Consider the following 22804-nt stretch of genomic DNA (forward strand, 5'->3'; position numbering starts at 1 on the left):
GTGGGTTAAAATCAGAGGAGCCCACCAGAAGGTAGATTTTGTGATGGGAATCTGTTACAGACCACCCAGCCAAGGAGAAGCAGCTGATGAGCTCTTCTATACACAGCTGGGGTTAATCTCTAGATCAATGCCTCTTGTTCTTGTGGGAGACTTCAATCTTCCTGATATCTGCTGGAAGTACAATGGAGCAGAAAGGAAGCAGTCTAGGAGGTTCCTGGAGTGCGTGGAAGACAACTTCCTTGCACAGCTAGTGAATGAACCAACAAGGGAAGGTGCCCTCCTGGACCTGCTGTTTGTAAACAGAGAAGGCCTTGTGGGGGATGTGGCAGTAGGTGGACACCTAGGACTAAGTGACCATGAGATGATAGGGTTTTCTGTTCTAGGTGAAGTGAAGAGGGTGGTTAGCAGGCCAGTAGCATCAAATTTCCAGAGGGCAGACTTTGAACTCTTCAGAAGGCTGGTTGGCAAAGTCTCATGGGAGACAGTACTCAAGGGCAAGGGAGCCCATGAGGGCTTGGAGCTCTTCAAAAAGGAAATCCTAGCAGCTCAGGAGAAAGCCATCCCCATGTTCCGGAAAAAAAGCCGGCAGGGGAGAAAACCAGCTTGGTTGTACAGAGAGATCTTGAGTGATACCAAGAAGAAGAGAAACGTTTATGGGCTCTGGAAGAGGGGACAGGCCTCTTGGGTGGACTACAGGAGGCAAGTGAGATTATGTGGAGAAAAAATCAGAAGGGCTAAGGCTCAACTAGAAATCAGATTGGCAAAGTCTGTGAAACAAAAAATCTTTCTACAAATATATAAATAATAAAAGGAGGACAAGGGAGACCATACAGTCCCTATTGGACACAGAAGGAACAACAGTGACAGAGGATGAGGAAAAGGCTGAGGTACTTAATGCCTTCTTTGCCTCAGTCTTTAATTGTAAAGAAAGTTGTTCCATCTGTGTACAAACCCAGGAGCTAGAGGAGCAAAATGAGGCTCCCATGATCCAAGAGGAGGTGGTCAGAGCCTGGCTAGCCCAACTAGACACCCACAAGTCTATGGGGACAGATGGGATTCATCCGAGGGTATTGAAGGAGCTGGCGGATGTGCTGGCCAAACCCCTTTCCATCATCTTCCTACTGTCCTGGAAGACTGGGAAGTCCCACTGGACTGGAGGCTGGCTGATGTTGTGCCCATCTACAAGAAGGGTCGCAGGGAGGATCCAGGGAACTACAGGCCTGTCAGTCTGACCTCAGTGCCAGGGAAAGTCATGGAACAGGTGATCTTGAGTGCTACCATGAAGCACATGCAAGAGAACCGGGTGATCAGGCCCAGTCAACATGGGTTCACAAAAGGCAGGTCTTGCCAAACTAACCTGATCGCCTTTTATGATAAAGTGACTTGGCTGCTGGATGAGGGAAAGGCTGTGGATGTATCTTCCTGGACTTCAATAAAGCCTTTGACACAGTTTCTCACAGCATTCTGCTTCGGAAACTGTCAGCCTCTGGCCTGGACAGGCACACGCTCTCCTGGGTGGAAAACTGGTTGGCTGGCCGGGCCCAGAGAGTGGTGGGAAATGGTGTGAAATCCAGCTGGAGGCCAGTGACAAGTGGGGTGTCCCGGGGCTCAGTGCTGGGTCCAGCCCTGTTCAATGCCTTTATCAATGACCTGGATGAAGGCATCGAGTGCACCCTTAGCAAGTTTGCAGACGACACTAAGCTGGGTGGAAGTGTCGATCTGCTGGAGGGTAGGGAGGCTCTGCAAAGGGATCTGAACAGGCTGGACCTCTGGGCTGAGTCCAATGGCAAGAGGTTTAACAAGGCCAAGTGCCGAGTCCTGCACTTGGGGCACAACAACCCTATGCAGTGCTACAGACTAGGAGAAGTCTGCCTAGAAAGCTGCCTGGAGGAGAGGGACCTGGGGGTGTTGGTTAACAGCGACTGAACATGAGCCAGCAGTGTGCCCAGGTGGCCAAGAAGGACAATGGCATCTTGGCTTGTATCAGAAACGGCGTGACCAGCAGGTCCAGGGAGGTCATTCTCCCTCTGTACTCAGCACTGGTGAGACCGCTCCTTGAATACTGTGTTCAGTTCTGGGCCCCTCAACACAAGAAGGATGTTGAGGCTCTGGAACGAGTCCAGAGAAGGGCAACAAAGCTGGTGAAGGGGCTGGAGAACAGGCCTTATGAGGAACGGCTGAGAGAGCTGGGGTGGTTTAGCCTGGAGAAGGGGAGGCTGAGGGGAGACCTCATTGCTCTCTACAACTACCTGAAAGGACGTTGTAGAGAGGAGGGTGCTGGCCTCTTCTCCCAAGTGACGGGGGACAGGACAAGAGGGAATGGCCTCAAGCTCCACCAGGGGAGATTTAGGCTGGACATCAGGAAAAAATTTTTCACAGAAAGGGTCATTGGGCACTGGAACAGGCTGCCCAGGGAGGTGGTTGATTCACCTTCCCTGGTGGTGTTTAAGGCACGGGTGGACGAGTTGCTGAGGGACATGGTTTAGTGTTTGATAGGAATGTTTGGACTCCATGATCTGGTGGGTCTCTTCCAACCTGGTTATTCTATGATTCTATGAATCTATGATACAGAAAACTGTTTTATTATTAGACCCTCAAGTTTTGTTCTAAGAGGTATACCTAAAGGTTAAGGAAATTCCTGTGAAGAGGACCAGCAGTCATAAGCTGTGTAACCTCTAGACACACTTCACAAAACTATTGAATGACAGGAAATGGCTGCAGCTAAAATAACAATCACCATTTACAGAATGCATTGGTCAGGGTTATACCTTTATCGTTGTTTAAAATGGAGCCAAAGGCACTGATCACCACATCAGCTTTCAGACGGACAACCTGATCCTCATCTTCTTTCCAGTTTCCATCACTGTCTTGTTCAGTTCGAACAAACTCCATAGCAACAATTTGTCCACCTCTAAGTACAACTTTCCGAGGGGAGAGGAAAGGCAGAAATTCACACTTCTCTTCTTTTGCAAGTTCCATCTGTAGTTTAGAAGCAATAAAATATTTAACTTGAACATTGTGCTTTTATGAAAAAGAAAACATATAACATTTTTTGACTCCACATCCTACCACGCAGTTATCTGTACAAGTCCCCTGTGTACAGTATACAGTCATCTTCACACAAACTTCACAGCTTCCCATGCTACTAATTCAAACAGATCTAGACAGTGGCACTAAGTAAATTTGCAATGCAAATATTTCTTCAATGTATTTTCTTATTGTTCCCTGTTACTTTGGTACCTTTAATCTTTTAAAACTCCTTTGAGGGCAAAAAGAGTTACCTTATACAACTATTTGCGTCTTTTAAGAATTGGCCTGGTATTAATTAAGTACATGCCCTGATTTATGTTTACTATGATTTTAGGATGTTATTAAATGGAAATGGCACTTCAGTGTGTGAGGGATGGTGTGCTAGCAAGGCCCTTTAATCTGCCACCTCAGAGGAAGTGGGGGATAGCACTCCGAGTGGCAGCAAAGATGTAAAGGTTATTGATGGGTTAGAAACTACAGCGAGTAGTCACTTCAGAATTAAGACTATTCCCCTCAGAAGCATGGCAGGAACAACAGCCCCACTGAAGTGCATCTACAACAATGCAGGCAGCATGGGCAACAAACAGAAGGAACTAGAAGTCATTGTACAGCAAGAAAACTAGGACCTAATTGCCATCATGAAAACATGGTGGGATGGTTCACATAACTGGAGTGCTGTCATGGTTGGCTATAAACTCTTCAGGAGGGATAGGCAAGGAGAGAGAGGTGGTGGGGTGGCCTTCTGTGTCAGAGAGTGCTTTGATTGCCTTGAGCTCAGTGATAGTGATGATAGGGTTGATTGTCTATAGGTAAAAATCAGTGAAACACTCAAAAGGGCAGATACCGTGGTGGGAGTCTGCTATAGACCACCCAGTCAGAAAGAAGAGGCTGATGAGATATTCTACAAGCAACTGGAAGAGGTCTCACGATTGCTAGCCCTTGTTCTTGTGGGAGACTTCAACTTACCAGATGTCTGCTGGAAGTATAATACAGCAGAAAAGAAACTATCTAGGAGGTTCCTGGAGTATGTGGAAGACAACTTTCTGACGCAACTGGTGAGTGAACCAACTAGGGAAGGTGCCCCACTAGTTCTGGGAGAAGTAAGGAGACGGGTAAGCAGAATTGCCACCTTGGACTTCCAGAGAGCAGACTTTGGACTGTTCAAAAAGCTGGTTGATAAAGTTCCTTGGGAGCCAGTCTTAAAGGGCAAAGGAGCCCAAGAGGTCTGGATGCTCTTCAAGAAGGAAATCCTGGTGGCACAAGAGCAGACCATCCCCATGTGCTGGAAAATGAGCCGCTGGGGAAGAAAACCAGCTTGGCTGAACAGAGAGCTTTGGTTAGTTCTTGAAAAAAAGAGGAAAGTATTAAAGTTTTACCGGATTTTCTAATTTATGAGAAATTAGACCCCCTGTATGCAATTTCATCTCTCTGAACTTACAGGAAACAGGAACAACTATGGAGAACTGTTTATACAGAGACTATGTAAAGCGAGCCTCAGTTTTTTAATAAACTTTCATACATTTTAACAGCATTTTTATGAACACAACCTCTAGTAGATGTCTTTTTAGTACTTTAGTACTTAGTAAAATTTAGTACTTAGTAAAATACTTTTTAGTACTTAGTAAAATTTCAGGCCCTGTAGAAATGACAGTCAGTATTCCTTCCCATAAATGCTGTTATTCAATTTCACCTCTTCTGGGACGGCCCTGATATTAGTGAATCCCTTCCTGAAGACCACAAAGATGCGACGAGCTCCACAGCGTAAAGCAGATGTTGCACAGTCAAAAGCAGTGTCTCCTGCCCCAAGTACAATCACAGTTCCGTGTATTGATGGCAATGGAGAGTGACAGGCACACATCCCTGAAAGATGAAAGGAAAACCCCATTTTCAAGCAGAGAAGCCATTTCTGCATGACAGCTCAAAAGGTACTTGTACTCAAAGCAGTGTAAAATTGCATCTTACAGTTTCCAAGCATGGAGTGTCACTATCAAATTATTCTGTTTCGGTAAAGGACGGTTTTATTCCCGTTTTTAAGATATGCTCGTATACATAATTTCACAGTCAGTACTCTAAGCAGCTGCACCTTTCTATCTGAAAAGAATTCAAATGACAATGCATTTGTAGAATTGTGGGTCTTGTCAGGATGAAATCAGCATTTTGAGATCTTTTTATTAAAAAATTAAGTTTCAGCTTCATTATCCTCTCAGTTAAAATAAAATTCATGAATACCTTTTAGTAGATTATAAAGAACAGTACTTGCTATTTTTGAAGAGACAACCAGTTGTTGACAGTTTTGTGTAACAGTTTCTCAAAGTCAGTCCCCTCAGTCAGTTTTCTACAAGGCCCTGACACTGTTCTGGGTATGCCACAGCTCTCGGAGGCTATTCTCTAAGGCAGCTCAACATGAAGCAGAAATAATACTGTTAGTACACTAATTCCTAGAACTTCCATTAGCAGAAAATTTTTTAATTTACAGTGGTTTTTTACAAACTATTTGCCAAAAGTTACATGGAGAGGATGATGACATTATGTGTCATCTACAGCTTGTATTTGATGATTCAATTATATAAGAAATAACTAACACTGAACTGTGTGTGTTCTTTGCATGAGACTGTGCTTTATCACAACTTTAAATACAAATAAATGCTAATTAGGTAAATTATTGCAACCTAAAAAATAATGCCATAAACAATGTAAAGCTATATTCTCAATGAGTCTGTGATAATTAATTAATAGTAGCAGCAGATTTCATATGCAACTGTAAAGAAACAAAAGTATCATTCAAGGAAACAATGCTTTTAATTTAGACATATAAATGGTGTGAGAAATAATATCCTAATATTCATATTCTCTCTCCATTTGCAAAATGGTTTATGAATGATAAATGCCCCTATGTATACAGCATTGTATTTACTATTTACTTAATAAGCTTCTTATTTCAATCTAAACTTTTCTCATTTATTTTTTGATGAACTTAATCCTTCACAAAAACTGTACATTAAGCAGTAAAAAAAGCACAAGCACAGCAGGGGAATGGCAGCTCAGAGTGCCGTTAGAGACTAGTCTAGAATGGATCAGTTACAGAAGTTCACTTTGCTCTTTGCAACAAGGCTGCTCCCAAGGTAAATTCATGTCTATGTATTTGCCCTTTAGGAGCAAAGTATATAGTAAGTGGTATTCAGAACTGAATAAGCAGGCAGAATACGTACTTTACTGTAATTAGGTCTATCACATCTGTTACTTTGAGAACCGTCATAGTAAGAAAAAGAGGACAGACCAGGATATAGGAAGTATTTATTTTACCTTAAAATTCCATGCTTTAGAGAGCAAGAGGTGGCTACTGCTACAGACATGAGAAAATTAAGAGACTATGTTAATCAACAGACATCACCAAAGAGCTATTTATTGCTGTTAGTCAGAAAAGGATAGTTCTTCAAAGTTCATCCCCTTTTTCATTGTGGACTTAATATAAAAAATATCATTACATGTTGTGTCAAATTGAGAGTCCTACTTTGCAATATTTTTAAAGATGCAGATGACAATATATAGATCCTCATGCAGGCAGGCAAATTACAGTATACAAGTGCTAAATGTCCACAGAGAATTCTATAAAGTATATTTAGTCAGATTATTACAAGAGGGGATCGTTTGGCAAGACTTATGTTTCCTTTGTTAATCTACAAATGTTTTGCAGTGCAGAATCTCAATCTGTTTCATTTTTAAACATCTTTAAAAAAAAACCAAAACAACAGAACAACAAAATCAACACTCTCTTCTCCCAACCCATCTGAGCTAAATTTGAGCTTAAGAAACAGAATTAAGCATTTGATCAAAACAGCAGAGAGATGGGACAGCTGGGATGCAGAATTTCCTTTCCTAAGTATTTTGCATAAAATGGGGTATTAAACTTTTCTTTTATATGCAGAATAACTTGCTGCAGAAGATATATTCTGTAACATTGTTTATGGAAAGTCTACTAAATAAGCAGACAACTCTATTATGATGCTAAAAGAAATTCTGAAGTGCTCAGAATAAAATTAGCTTGTAGATAAAAAAGTATACATGTGGTTAAATATGGGGTCATATGTACAAGACCACATAGTGCACTAAGTATATGCCCAGAAAACTCTACATGGAATTTCTTTTTTAACAGCATACTGGGGAATCTGGACCATGAAGGAACGTGGTGTAGAAATCATGAGCCCCATGTCATACATCCATCAGAGACTTATGACTTCTTCACATTAAGTGTCACTGAAAGTGGCTATATTCCTCGGGAAGCAAACACAGCCATTTCTGTACTCAAAACAAAGATGTAAAGGTATAAAACAAGACTGTATTTGATAATTATGAACTGTTGTCCTGCATCTTAGAATGTAAGTTCTTTTGGTAAGGAACTAGTGCTTCCTTTATATGTTTATATAAAATATGCAACACACAACTTGAGATCAAGTAAAATAACTTATCAACAACATACAAAGCAGCTGCTTATATGGTTCCACAACAGGTTCTTTTGTAGTAGATTTTTGCAAGATCATCTCATATATACTACTTAAATCAAGATAATTTATACAAATGAGGAGCTTATGACATCTTTTGACTATAACTCAAAATAAAAACCATAACTTATTAGGGACAATGATTTGCGATGTGCTTAGATTTTTGTATGTAACTATTTGCTTTAGAGTCTCCCAGACTGACTTTCCTGATTGCACTCCTGAGGCTGCAAACTCACCAAGAGAAAACCCTGCCCCAGACCTATTCATTGGGAGGTATTTGGATGTGTTGCTGTGTAACCCACCGTCCATTTTTATATATCAATAACTGCAAATGAGTTAACAAACAAGTTTGCAACAAAAACATATCACATACCTGGTTTACTTGCCATTGCTACCAAAGGCAGGAAATCTTTAGATGTGTAGAATCCTTGATCCATTCTCAGTCCTTGGAATATACTGTCTCTGTTTGGTTCTGGCAAGCCTAAAATAGATATTTTAAGGCATATCAGAACTCCAAGGGCAATTCCAATGACAAATATGTATTTCACGTTACATACACATTCTCAAAAAAGTCATAAATGCAAGCACTTTTACAAATCCTCAGATGTTCGTAAAGTAACACCACAAATGCCTTTGTGTTTGTAGTCTGTAGCTTACATCATTGGTGATAATTTAATTGTACTGGCACACTGGAAAATAAGGCTGATAGATAACCTGTGTACTCATATAACTCATACCAAAATGTGTGCTCAGGTGGAGGAGCTCCTACAGAAGGTGGCTGAGCTGCAGGAGACAGTGAGAAGGTTGTGCAGCACCAGGGAGTCTGAAAAGGAGCTAGGCAGCTGGTTCTAAGTGCAGGCTGTAGTGGACCCATAGCCAAGGCGGCCCAACCCTCCCCCACTGGCACAAACTGAAGGGAAGTGGAACAATAATGATGAAAAATGGAAACTTCCATTTTTCCATTGGTCCAAAAAGGACCAGTAGGAGGAAGAGGCTTCCCCTGAAGCCTGAGCAGCCCTTGTAGAACTGTTTCATGGCTCTGCAGACTGAAGAGGAAACACTCATCACAGCAGGAGAGACACCATCTAAGGAACCTGAAGGTGCACAAGTCCATGGGACCTCATGAGATACATCTGTAGGTCCTGAGGGAATCACAGAATCACTAGGTTTGAAAAGATGATCAAAACGATGATCTGATGGACTTTTGTAAGATCCCTTCCAGCTCAAACCATTCTACGATTCTATGAAAACAAATGCAGAGGAATAGGTTTGGGAGAACAGACAGCGTGAAAACCAGTGAAGCTAGCGGGGAAGAGAAGACTCTTGTAAGCTTTTCTTGTATTGTTTTACCTGCACGTGCATGCAACTCTTACTGCTATGAAATAGTTTTGTTCTCTTTGTTTTGAGGCATTTTTCAATACAGCTAGTTTGCAGATAATACAAATGAGGAAATAATAAACTGCTTAATCAATGAGGAGAGGAGGACAAATGGCAATGCTGTAAATCTGTCTTTTCTGTTAGTATTTGTATGCCATAATTTTTTGCCATTCTTGATTGTTTTCTCAAAACCCTAAAGTCCTTATTGGCTGACATTTATTTATAATTATTAATAGAACACATTTATATAGATGCTGTAGGATACAGACAGTGATATATTTCACAACTAATAAGATCAACAAATACCTTTCAATTAAAAGAAAGCAGCAAAAAGCATCTTCCAATTATCTAAGAATATCTTCTTGTTGCTGTGTGAACATTTGGACAGCACAAAAACCAACCTAGTTGACACAGAAGTTATAACCTTTTTTTTCCTGCAAATGCAATGACCTATCATGGTATTTTCAACAGAGCCTTGACGATACGTCTAAAAACCCGTAATATTATGAAAGTATGCTAATTAATAATTGCATACTGAAATGAATTAAATGTCAGCATTTTTTCTAAGAAAACACGCAAGAACCAAGGCATCGTCAGAACAGCTAGGCAGAACTGGAGCATGCAAAGCAATCTGTGTTCTCTCCATTCTCAGACATGGATGGCAGGAGACTAATCTTTCTCCTTTTTGAGATACACTCATCTGGAAACCCCCAATAACACCATGCAATAACCAAAACAAAATTGCACTTTGCGGAGTGCTGTTCCAACTGGGAAGGTTTAGGGACTTTTTATATTACTGGAGCAGCAAAAATCAGTCTCATTACAGCATAAGATCAGGACTAAGTCATAAGAAAGCTTAGAATTTCTTTATGAGTCACCTCATAGGAGGGAAGTTTCTTAAACCTCTAGATTCCTAAATGAAGATACTTTAATGCAAGAAGAAAAAAAAGTATGTTTTTAGTTTTAACAGTTTCAGTGAAGAAAATGAAAACAAGCTCTCAGTAAATTCAAAATGATTACAAGCCAAAAAGCAAATAATAGAAGAAAAAAATCTCATTTTTTTCATTTCAAAGATCTCATGCTATTGAGCTTTCTTGATCTTTATTTATAAAAAAAAATCATTACTCAGTTGCTCAACACATGACTTCTAAAAACATCACTGATCTATAGCTGGATATCGAGAAAAATAAAGTTAGAAAATACTAGCACATATTGAGCTTCAAGGCCATTGAGTGCCGTAGTTCCTGGGTAGACTGGAATATCAGCTAATGAAGAATGAATAATGGATATCTTCAGAGGCAGCCAGAAATATTTAGTGCTATTGAAAGTACAATATGTAAAATGCATTAAAGAAATTATTTTTAAAACTGCAAAGGTTTCTCTCTGTGTATATACTGCAAAATCATCGATGGCAAGAAAAGTACCTTGGAAAAAGCTCTCAGTGACTGCCTACAGGCAGAGGAGAGACTAATGCAACTGTGGCTATTGAGGTACCCATAAGCCAGCTCAGAGGCCTCAGCTTACTTTTGGAAGAAACACTTCCGTCATTAGTGAGATGTGCTGCCGGCATTACAGTTAATTTCCTTTCTACCTAATGTCTCTCCCCATTCAAATACAAGGAGAAACCCTCACAAATGTTTTTTTTCCATTTATTTTTCCTGCTTTTATCATCTGCTAATGAAAATTATTTTGTCTTCTACAGCATCAGTAATTTAGCTCTTATAGGCTGAGGAAAGCACAGCATTGAGGGAATGTTGCAATGTTCACGGTACAGGTTCATCACTAGTTGAGTCACTGAAATCAAAGAAGTTGGATTAAGAATGCATTGGATTCAATAATGTTCAGCCTAGCTGCTATGACCAAAAAAAACCCCTAAGAAGTAGTCAGTATACATGGCATTTGCTGCTATTTATTTTACTCTTTTCATTTTACTGAAAACTCCATGAAAACCAATTTTGTAATATTTACATTTGAAGGAAACACGGGGGATTTTTCTCTTATACCTATAAACGCTTCACACAGTTTCAAAGTCTTTACGAAGCTTCTGGTGGAAGTTGTACTGGATTCTGATGTATCTCCTTCTGCTATTTAGTACTTGCCATTATGATGACTGCATTTAGTTGTGGCACAATAGAGAGAGACTGAGTACTCCTTAAAGCCACAAGGCTAGCTAAGAAAGAGGCAAACAAACAGAGAAAGAGATCAAGAACTGATAAAATGAACTTTAGAAAGACACCATTTCATAATAAACAGCCACCTCACAGAAAGACTTTTCACAGACAGATCAAATATTGATAAATAGCCAACAGCCTCTCTGGAGAAAGAACATTTGATGAAAAAACAGCTATAGAGTAAAAATGTAGTTTGAAGTGGTTTTAGAGAAGAAATAAAATTTAGAAAACCTCAGTGATCTATGAAAGACACAATTTAGGTCAAAATAATGAACCAAGAGAAATACTGTTTGAAGATAAATCAGAGAGATCCTTTAGCAAAAGGGAATTCACACACTAGTACAAAATAGCCAGGAGCCACTCAAAGAAAAAATGCTTCAAAAAACATGAGGTCTTTCCCTTAGGTTTTAGGTTGAAACCAATGATAGTCAGTTCTCCACATCCACCTGCAAGGCATCTAAAAGGCTTTTTTATTTATTACCTGGTAATTCTTGTCCTGAAACAATATTTCACTACTCTAGGTCTCTTGTCTTTAAATAACCTATATAAAAATCTAGTGATAGAAATTATTTCTTTCACCTACACTGAAGAACAACGCTTCCAAAGGGCAACCAAGAGGAGGCAGCCTAGAAAGACAATTCCACTGGTGGTGTTCAGATAGACTCTGCACATCCGTACACAAGCCGAGGGGCTATGTGCAAGCCCCCACCTTCAGCGACCAAAGCCCTGGGCTTCCTGAAGCTCCGAAGCAAGTGATGTCCAAACTACACAGTGAAGCCTCATGGATTGTGGAAATTATTTACTAAGAATAAAGTAGAAACATCAATTGCATGACAGATCTAGTTTGCAAAAGCTAATCTAGATGATAGTCCCAATCCGGGCCAGGTACAGCATGGAAAGTAATTAATCTCTATTCCTGACCCCCTTGCTTACTAGGCCCTGCCTTTCATCTCCAGATGCTCCAGCTATCTCCCAGTAAACATCACTGTCTTACTACAAAGCTCTCTCTCCTTCCTTCCTTCCTTCATTTGTTCCCCGCAGCCCCTCCTCAGGTGGCCTATTCCGCAGCATCAGTGTATCTCCCATATCTGACATATCATATACTTTCTAAAGTCATTACCCACTTTGGAAAACAGACTTTAACATCCCTTTTTTATATCCTTTATGCATAAATATATACATACATGTGTATATATTAGGAAAAAAACAACATCTGCTTCCTGTAAATATCTTGTACGCTTTGTTCTCATAATACTGATGCATGTTAATTTTCCCAACTGGCAGCGTTAAGTCCATCATCTCCATTTAAAGAGATAGAATTGTGATCCACTCACAATTCCCTAGACCAGATGAAATGTGAATTACTAAACAATTAGGGTAAATTTGTCAGACATACAAGGCAGTATACAAGAGTGATGCACACACAGTGGGATTGGCCTGCAGAGCAATGCACCTAGTCCACTTGGTTGCTGCACCAAATAAATCAAAGCATGTCAACACATCAATCAGCTAAGCCTGAAAAGGAAATAAACACGACTGCTGTTACTGTAACTATTAGCTTGGCCTGAAAAGGAAAACTAAAGTGGGAGGAGAGGCACAGCATGTCTCTCTCTCCTATTTTGATCAAAATCCCTCTCCCCAGAAACAGGAATGCCTTCTGAACACGAACTCATTGTTTGGATTACTTAAATCTGACATGTTCGGGCAGATTTGCAGTTTCAAATGAACTTCTCAGCTAGCCTTAATAACTGACACACAAAATAAGCCCTTGTCCTTGGTAAGGGTCAAATGTAGTTTTCACTAGCAGCTGACTGAAAACAAATCTCCAGACAAAAAAAAAAAAAAAAAAAAACCAGAGCTGAAGCTGAAGCATAAATACAGAGTAGCCTACAGGGACAAAACTTACTAAAGCATAGTGAGACTTTCTGCTTCCTCATATCAAATGCTGAGAAGTCTTGTTCATTTGACTTTTAATTGTGATTGAACGTCATGAGGTTCTCACAGGCCCACTTCTCCAGTCTGTTCAGGTCCCTCTGGATGACATCCTATCCTTTCAATGTGGCAACTACACCACTCAGCTTGCTGTCATCTGCAAAGTTGCTGAGGGTGCACTCAATCTCACTGTCAATATCATTGATGAAGATACTAAACAGCACTGGTCCCAGTACAGACCCCTTAGGGACATCACTCATAGCGGATCTCCATCTGGATTTTGAGCCATTGACCACTACTCTTTGAATACGACCATCCAACCAGTTTCTTATCCACCACACCGTCCACCCATCAAATCCATACCTCTCCAATTTAGAGAGAAAGGTATTGTGGGGGACTGTGTCAAATGCTTTACCGAAGTCTAGATAGATCACATCTGTTGGTTTACCTGTGGCCACAGCTGTGGTCATCCCATCACAGAAAGCCACTAAGTTGGTCATACAGGATTTGCCCCTGGGGAAGCCACGCTGGCCACCATTGTTCTCACGTCATACAAATATAGAGCATTAGGTAGAAATTTAGAGGGTAGGGAGTTCTTTCCACCTTCTGGCATATCTCTGAAAACCTGCTCATGTTTCAAAGGTAAAAAAAGATTTTGAAAAATCGCATATACAGGGAAAACTCTTATTCTGTCCTTCTCAGCCTCTACAATGGATACGCCAAGGAAGGAGGGGACAAGAGATCCTAGGACCATGTGGAAAACCTTTAACTATCAGAATCTACTGAGAATGAGAAGAGAAATGTGTGAATCTCACAAGAAATTGAATGTGGGTAGAGGAAACGTGATTACCTGTGTATCTGCTCTGGTGGCAATACAAGTCTCCTGAAAGGATACCTGAGAGGCTAAACCCAAACAAGCTGAGACCCAGACTGCTAATCAGCATAAAAAACACAGCCTAGTAATGAGGCAGCACAGGTTGTGCGCCAGCAATACATCACATTTGGTCAGCTTGAGGAACAGGAATAACAAGTTGCGCCCACTCATGTGCCCTGGATAAAGGAGCCATGAAAGGCTGATGGAGAGAGACTGATAGGAATTTTAGAGAGGAATGGGCATGTTCTGATAGGTTATTTTTCTTAATAATACTTGTTTATATGGGATTTTTTTCTTTTCTTAAAAAGATGTGCTAAAGTAAATACGCAGCCAAGATCTATTTCCCTTCTGAAAAAGTCCTTTTAAAATAACACAAAATTACCCATTTTGTTCCACCTCCCTGCCCTTTTAAACACCAACTGTTCTAACTTGCTCCTTGTGTTACCATACAAAAATATTTCAGATGTAACACTCATGATGGCATTTCACACTTGCCCAGAGACTTGCAGCTACAGGTACCATATGGTCAGGGTGTGGCTACAAAGGTGCATGGCAGAGAAGACAGAATATACTGTAAATTCCAAACGCGTAAGCATCCTTTAATATTTCTGAATGCTCTGTTCTTCTTCAACAAGTCTAGTTTGTGGTCTGAGGAAATGGAGATCAAAATCTATGTATTTAAAGCAGTTTCACTTCATGTCACACAATCCGTGAGTTCTATAAATTAGACCATGAGTTTGAAGTACATTAAAGTATTTTCTTGTAAGATAACATTGAAACAGTAAATTCTCATAACTGTCAGATTTACACTTTTCCCTAGATGTGACAGAATCTATTTGTATGCAGTGGCACACAGTCTACCTATTTGGTTATAAGAAGCCACGTTCATTCATATTGATATTGATAACATTGCTGTCCATAGGTCAATATTACATAACAATTTTAGATACGAACTATGCTGAAAAGCATTATCCAAACACAGCACCTATGCTGTGCCACCTAGTTGATTATATTAAATGCACTGTTACATTTCGTGCTATGACGTAAATCAGAAATGGAACAGAAAGCCATTGGTATCTAAAGAGTTACTCTCTCCATTTTTAAAGGTTTCACTCTGAAAGACTAAGTGCCCAGTAAAGTTGCAAGTGCAAGTGCTCAGCTTCTCTCAAGGTCAGTCCATTAGTGATTAACACATTAGTAAATACTTTTGAGGCTTGCATTTTTATAGGATCTCTCTCTTTTTGCTGGAGATTTTTTTTTTTATGGTGGCAGTTTTGTTACTTCCTGTTGTGAGGTTCAATAAAGTATGTTTTCTAGGTGGTTGAATTTTTTTTTTTTGTTTGCTATGTATGTCAATGGAGATAAGTGTTTTAATTACTTTTTTAATGTCTATGCTTTTGTATTTTCTTCCTCTCTCCGTTTATTTCCTGCTGTTGAGATTACTGCCTCATCTCCACAGCAGGTGGCTCTTTCAAATTTGTTTTCTTTGTAAGCCTGGTAGATTTATTTTGTAATATAACTGCTCCTTTTTCCTTTTTTTATTAATGATTTCTTTACTTTGGAATAGGTACACTTGCAAGGTTTGTAAGAGTAATTCCCTAGTGATAGCTAAAGGCCGTGTTCATAGAAAAAGCAAAGTAAAGGGAGAAAAGTAAAAGAACTACAAGACACTTGGGTTACCCTTTTCTTACCCTCAAGCTAGAATGAAATCTGTGTACAGTATATGTGAAAGAACACCCTTCACATCTATCAACAAAAGCCATACACAATTGCTGCAGCGCATTCTAAGTTGAACAGCTATGTCCATAACACAGTGCCTTTTAAAAACATCTGAATAAGTAGCTGGATTTGGAAGTAATACAGACTACAGCTGTAACACCTTACTTTGTTGCTAAATTAGACACAGAGACAAGAATCTGAGCTCTTGCAAATGGTATTGAATAAAAACAGGAATAAAGTTGTCAGATCATCCAGAACTAAATTTGTTCTTATAATTCAATTTCTCTTTGAAGTCAATTGCCCAATCCCAGTTCAGATGTAGTCAGTATTTCATAAGATGTAGTCAGTATTTTCATAAGATGTAGTCAGTATTTCATCAGAAAATGCAGGTGGGAATCACAGGCCCTGGTTAGAATCAATCCACGTGAATGATGAAAATCAGCATTATGACCATGCAATCAGTGTTGTATGTCTGAGCTTGGATTACAAAACACTGCAGCATTGTGGTCTGCCCTCATAACATTTAGTGATCAGATTAGATTGAAATCTAATGTTGACCAAAATGTCCAAAGGTGAACCATAACTCATTAGCCTCACCAAAAATACCAAGTCTGCCCCTAATTTGGTCATATTACAATCAGTCAAGCTTTTCAAAAGGCTTTAGCCTACCCCCTATAGCCTATCTCCAGTCTTAATTGCTGCTCTTAATTCTATTACAGCCAACATACAGTACCTGTACTTTAAATATTATTTGGGTAACACTCCAGTATGACTAAGTTAATGTATTTTAGTGAAAATCAGTGTTTCAAGATAATTGAACAAAGATCTCAAGAAATACATGATGGTTTTGCAATTGTCACTATCTGAGTATAAAATTAAGCACCATAGATTTTCAATTCCTAGTTTGTCTTGAGCACTTATCCTCTAAAAGCACTCTTTTAAAATGCATGCTACTGAACTGAAACATACAGTACCACTAAGTGTTTTTAAATCATAATTCTTTAAAGGACATACTAGAATACATGATTCCAGATTAGACAAAGATATACAGCTTCCTAAATTAGGGAACAGATGGTAATTCTAGCCTTTTTTCTCAGGTTGGAATCTGATACTTAATATTGCTGTATCTGAAGTAAGGTCAAATTGTGCATGCTTGGAAGTTAGATGATAGTCCTGGTGAAAGGACTTGCTGAAATGTGAAGATTACCACGAGGTAAACCTCATCATAGAGAAGGATGAATGCAGCAACCTGCTTACCTTCCCTCTGGTTCTATTCTGCCTGATATTGTTTATTGCAGGACTTAAAGCACTGAAACAGTTTGCTATGAATCTTGATTTGTAGTACATAAGAGTTCTGTAAATTGCAATACAGAGTAACTGAAGAAACATCTGCTGTAAAATATAAAGCGGAATATTGCTGCAAACCTTTATTATGTCATCTTGGTAACATTTATTATACTGGTGACAAATCTGAAAAGGTCACTAGCAAAAATGCATTTTGTAGTCTCAGACAAATCCACCTTTAACACCAGAATGTAACATTTCACCTAGAAAAAGAGTTTGTTCTAGTCCGCTTATAATATAGCTGAACCAAAATTTTGGTCCTGATTGGAGTTTAGTCACTTTTCACCACTGGCATAAGCTGTCATCATTTCATGAACATAGCAGGGGTGCTTAAGTTTAAGACCTGACATGCTAATGTTGTCACTTCCTTTCCCTGTTTCTTCTCCAAGTATGTTCCTAGTACTAACATGCTAAAGGGAAGACAATGGGCTGTGTTTCCTCCAGATACCAGCCAGATACTATTTGTCAGTGTGATATGTTGCCCTACACTAAAGGAGAAGAAGCTAGCCCCAATGCTTCCTCTTGTTCAGTAAACAGAGCCAAAGTGGAGTGGCCACAAAAGCAAGATCACCTCCTCGGGGACTACCCATCAGTAACCTGAAGGACAAAAAAATCTATCATCTCCAAACCAAATGTCATAGCAAAGTGATTTTTATACAGTACGGGAAATCTGAATATGTAGAAGTGAAAGCAAAATAAACTGGATGGAGAGACTGGGAGCAAGAGAGTCCTGAAAAGAAAGCAGAAAATATTACAATAGCTGTTTGCAACAGAAACAATATCTTTTCCCAAGCAGATTTATTATGACTTATGTGTCTAAGACGTCCAGTTTACAGGCAGTCATGCTGGCATACTGGAATAATCAAAGCCAACAAAAATTTACAAAGGAGAAATCAAATGTTAGCTTAGGTGAGATCTTTTCATATTATAATAATCTCTTACTTCCAAAAAAAACTGGAAAAAATCCTGAAAAGCTTGAAAAATAGAAGTTAAATATGGTAAACATACAGGGAATGGATAAATGAGAACAAATCTGATGAAAAATATTCACAAAGAAAAACTATAAGTGCTTAGTTGATGTCACAAAGAAAAACAAATACTACACCTCTAAACTGTGGTAAAGTAACAGTTGGAAAAAAAAAATCTATCAAAGGTAGCAAATTCATCCTGTGAAAATATATGAGAAATAATTAAGTCATTAATATTCTGGAATAATTCCTTTGGCCAGATCTCAGGCACGGTACAGCAAGGAAGTCCCAACGAGACATCATCAACTTGTACTAGCTAAAATCATCCAGTACGTCTGATATAATAGTAATATAATAGCCAATATCTGGTATAAGAGTGTTACAAATATAAGCACGGATTTTTATAATATTATTTCCTAAATTTAACAGCTTCCATTCTATTTGAATATTGTGATTACAAAACTGGATCAATTATAGTTTTGCATCCTGTAAAACTACATCTATATTAATTACTTCTAAAATAATTTCTATTTTTGAAATGTAACAAGGATTCACCTAAACCTTTATTTTTTCCAAATGTAAAAGTTTTCAGTGTAAGCCAGCAATGTCTTTCAAATGCTACTGAATAATTACCACTGCCTCTGAAATTTCAATATAGGAAACAGTATTTTTTGCCCAGTTTTTTTGCTAACGTATTGTACTCTTATCTTAAATCTGAGACTATTAATACACTAGTTTTGTCCACATGGAAGAACAAAAAGATGTTACAAAGCTTATTCACTAATTACTCCCTTACCACTCCATTTATGCTGCATTTTTAACCACTTCAAGTAAACCATCTCTACATACATTTTAAAACGATGCCTCAAAAAAAGTCTCCTAAACATTACTCATTTCTCATCAGCACAGATCTACAACTGAGAACCTATCATCAGTGCATTCTGATGGAAAGGTAATAATTAAATCTTTTTTCCCCTTTTTTCTACAGTACATTATTTGACCTATGATAAAACAACCTATCAAATTTCCATTTATTATTTCTACCTGAAGGGCTTTGCCAGCTCACACAAACATAAATCTCTATTTGTCAGATTTAAACTGTACCTGTCCCAGCTGCTATGAGTGTTCATAGCTCTTGTCCCTTAAAAATTATCAAACAGCATCAACTGACATAACCTCCTTCCAGCCTTCACTGACCCCTGCAATCAATAATATTTGTAACCTGTATGCACACAGTTAAGTAGAACAGAAGCCATGCACTATCCCAGTTAACCACATTGAGCTGTGATACTGCAGTCTGCTCCCTTGTGTCTCCCATGATCAATTTTAATCTCTGGACCAAGAATAAAAGAATAGAGCCCCTTGTTTCCAAATTCATCTGAAACGGATGTTATAGATTTGTAGGTCTGCATAGGAGTTGTGGATTTAATACAACCAGCAGTTAAGGAAAGAACACATCTAAGCTATCATTCATTCTCATTATCTTCAGTGTATTTGGGATGTTCAGAAGATAATACAAGACACAGGAAAACGCACGTGTACTGACTTAAAGCCAGCTCACTTTGTTAAAATACCACCGGGTAACAGTTATTTGTTGGAGCTGTATCCATTACTGCCACTGCAGCTAAGGTGGAGGTCAGTCACTCCGTTATGATTACTTTGTTTAAAGGTTTATAAATAGACTGCCAATATTCATTCCTTCTGGAAATTTAGTTCTGCTCTGTTAAAAAGAAACGATTATTATAGAGAGAAAGAGTAATTCAGGTTTCCGATGGTATTTGTTCTCTCACCTCCAAAATAATTTCATTTAAAAGAAGGCAAATTTGCCAGCCAATTAGTCTAATTAGACAACGGTATCTGAATGTAGAACAGAAGGAAAGCAACTTTAGAAACCTACTCTGGTAGAAAAAGTGCTTTTTTAATCTGTCACTGTACCAGACTGCATGTTTCCAGAGTTCTAGTAACTGCATATTTATAGGCTTGGCTATATTGGCTCCTCGACAGCAGCTCCAGTGCCATGAATCATGTATCAAAACATTTGAGAAGACTTTCTTACTTATTTCTTTAAAGTAACATTCTGAAGAGACACTTTCAACATGATTATGCTCCAGTGTTCACGATCACTACAGAAAAATAGCACACAGAGCTTTATAATTGCAGGTGAATAATAAGTATGCATCATCAGAGGATTTATCTTCTCAGATTGTCACATGCTGTGTGTCAATACAGAGTACACTGCAACAAATATGACATTCTTGTAACACGCTGGAGGGTCAATGAGCTTTCTCACTCGGGTCATTTCCCCACTTCACATCTATGTCCTTATCATTAAGCACATATTTATCTGCCTTTCCTTTTAAAAGCAGCTGTAACAATGAATTTTATGTAAATACCCCATTAAAGTGATATTCTCCTGCAGAAGTAGATCATCTGTGAAATATTAAAGCAACTATATAGCTACCTCTGCATACTTCCACATACTGGAAATAACTAATCAAGGTCATACTTTGACTAGACCCTATTCTGAGTAAGGGTCAATGACAGAAAGAAGTCATAAATTGTCTAAGTCTTTTTTTAAAATCCATTAATTAAATCTGAATTCCTTTCTCTCCATCAGCATATGGCGTATTTCATATGAAATTTGAATAACAAAGAGCACCTTTATTAACGGATTATACCATTTTCATCAAGTGCCTGAGTTTTCCTTAGGTGTTTCACATACTGGTGACAGGGCACTAAATCTGGTACTTTGGGCAAGAAATACAATGCAGTAGAACCTCAGGTGTTGTAAGGCTACTGTTCAGAAAACAGACAGGGAAATGATGGTAAAAGATCTCCTAATGCCTCCTTAGAACCTGTAAAGAACAAGAAGTGAAACATTGTCACTAAGGATCATGGTTTGTGGGTGCAGAAAACTGCACAGGTATGCACACAAGCTCCCTCCTCCTCCTCTCTCAAGTATATTTTTTTGGTGGCAAAGTAAAAACATAAAACCAGGAAATTTATACTTACTACATAAGCAATTAATTTTTGTGACACAAAGCATCAAAGAGGAGGAACCTATCTCCCTTTCCAGTCCATGAAGAGATAAGCATATCTAGAGATGATTGTTTCAGGAAGTTAAAATTAGATGCCTAAAACTGCCTGGAGCCAATGGTGCAAATACTTCCAAGAGAGTGTATGCTTCCCTTGACACAGCATCTGACCGGTGCTAATGTCCAGCCACACAAACATACCAAGGAGGGAGTATAAGTCCTTAACGTCTTCTTGGTGCATATTTTTGTATTTGCAGTGCTACAGCAGGAATATTCTCTCCCAGTGGAGTTTCAAATGGTAAGAAAAACAAGAAGCATCTGATCAATAAAAAGCAAATCAAGTTACACAGTCCCCATAGGTCCCTCTAACAAGGATTTCTCTCTGAAATGTTCATGCTTGTCTAATGCTGATGCTTTTAATCCTTTCACACCAGTGGGTCCTACATGCTTGCATTAGTGCTAATGTAAAACAAATGAACATTTTATACAGGGATATCCACTCTCCCCAAGTAAAGGGGTTAATACCAAAGTAAGCTTTAGGAATGTAAATTATTTTCCCCATGTGGCTGAAAAACTACATGAGTTATTCATTTAAAAATTATTAGCATATAAAATCATTATTATCTCTGCAGTTAATGTACAGTTCACTGACAACCTTTTGGACCATTACAATTAAGAAAGGCAGCATCCTTACAGAAGCTGCGAAACACATTGTTTATTAAATAGCAAATTGCATCTTTAATTACTTTAAATATTATAATCAGCTGAAAAATTATTTCATAAACCTCAAGATAAATTATGTCAGAGATGGAGTACGCGTTTTGTTCCTCTATGAATCCTAAAACAGCACTTTCAATTTGCTTACAGGTTCCTGTTGTATACAAATCTGCTCTTGAAATTGCTTTCAAGTGCCTAAATCCAATGCCACTAGCATAGATTTCAGATGCACTTTGTGCTATTCTTTCTTTTTTAAAACAAAATTTTTGTCAAATGTAGATTTTGGCAATTCTAAGTCTAAATGCAGCTTTTCTATTAATCCTCGGGAGGTAAACTGAAGATAGGTATCTGTGGGGATCCCAAAATCAAGCTCTTTGAAATAAAGACTATTTGGGGGTCTACTGTATTTTATTATTTTGCTGTTCTAATTTGAACTAAGAGATAACTTGTTAAAAACTGTCAAGGGCTTTGAGGACGTGTTATAATGCCAACAAGCACACACTGAGCTGATTTTAAATATTCCATACAAAGAAATCTCTTCACACTGCCAAGACAATTTTTGCAGTCTGTCCAGTATTAGATGTACCTCCCTGATGTGCTGGCTGCTGTCTGACAAAGGCCAAGTGCTGTGCACTTAAAGAAACAGTTTAGGTGTTCACAAGATTAGTCCATTCATTGCCCTTTGGATCAAACCCAGACCAAGGTCATTGTTTAAGCACACTAATTTCTGCATCACTACGACAAAATTAATACATTTAACTTCAATTATGTCAGCATCAGCTGTTTGAAAACCTTAAGTTAGACATCAGACATCCCTGGGTTAATCAATGAATCAGGAAAACTCAGAGATTATCTTCAATTCCTTCCTGCTAAAAAATTGCTACATGCTTTCTGTGTCCTCTTTAGCACAAATATTGTCCATGCAAATCATGAAGAAAGATTGAGGAGACACCATTATTGAGTGTACTGCAATAACAGTAAAAGTGAAATTAAAAAAGCAACCAACTTTGTTTTTTAATTTTTCCAAAAGCTTCTGCCAGTGGTCAATAATTCATATTGTATAATTATTAATATAATATACATATATTAATATAATACACAATCATTGATAGCATGTTGTTAAGAGTTAAAAAGATGC

The 22804-nt window shown here is 38.6% G+C and overlaps 1 protein-coding gene across 3 annotated transcripts in view; it reads right to left on the reverse strand.

Moving 5' to 3' along the window:
- The window catches only part of DPYD (dihydropyrimidine dehydrogenase), a 368728-nt gene that overhangs the window by 196503 nt on the left and 149421 nt on the right, over nucleotides 1-22804 (reverse strand). For all 3 annotated transcript variants that reach the window (XM_069862153.1, XM_069862154.1, XM_069862152.1), the window contains exons 9-11: nucleotides 7903-8010; nucleotides 4721-4890; nucleotides 2769-2979 (exon numbers count right to left, since the gene is read on the reverse strand). In XM_069862153.1, coding sequence (XP_069718254.1) covers nucleotides 2769-2979; nucleotides 4721-4890; nucleotides 7903-8010 — 489 coding nt within the window. The remainder of the gene's footprint in view (nucleotides 1-2768; nucleotides 2980-4720; nucleotides 4891-7902; nucleotides 8011-22804) is intronic.

Source organism: Phaenicophaeus curvirostris, chromosome 8 (assembly GCF_032191515.1).
Source record: "Phaenicophaeus curvirostris isolate KB17595 chromosome 8, BPBGC_Pcur_1.0, whole genome shotgun sequence".
Classification (NCBI taxonomy): domain Eukaryota; kingdom Metazoa; phylum Chordata; class Aves; order Cuculiformes; family Cuculidae; genus Phaenicophaeus; species Phaenicophaeus curvirostris.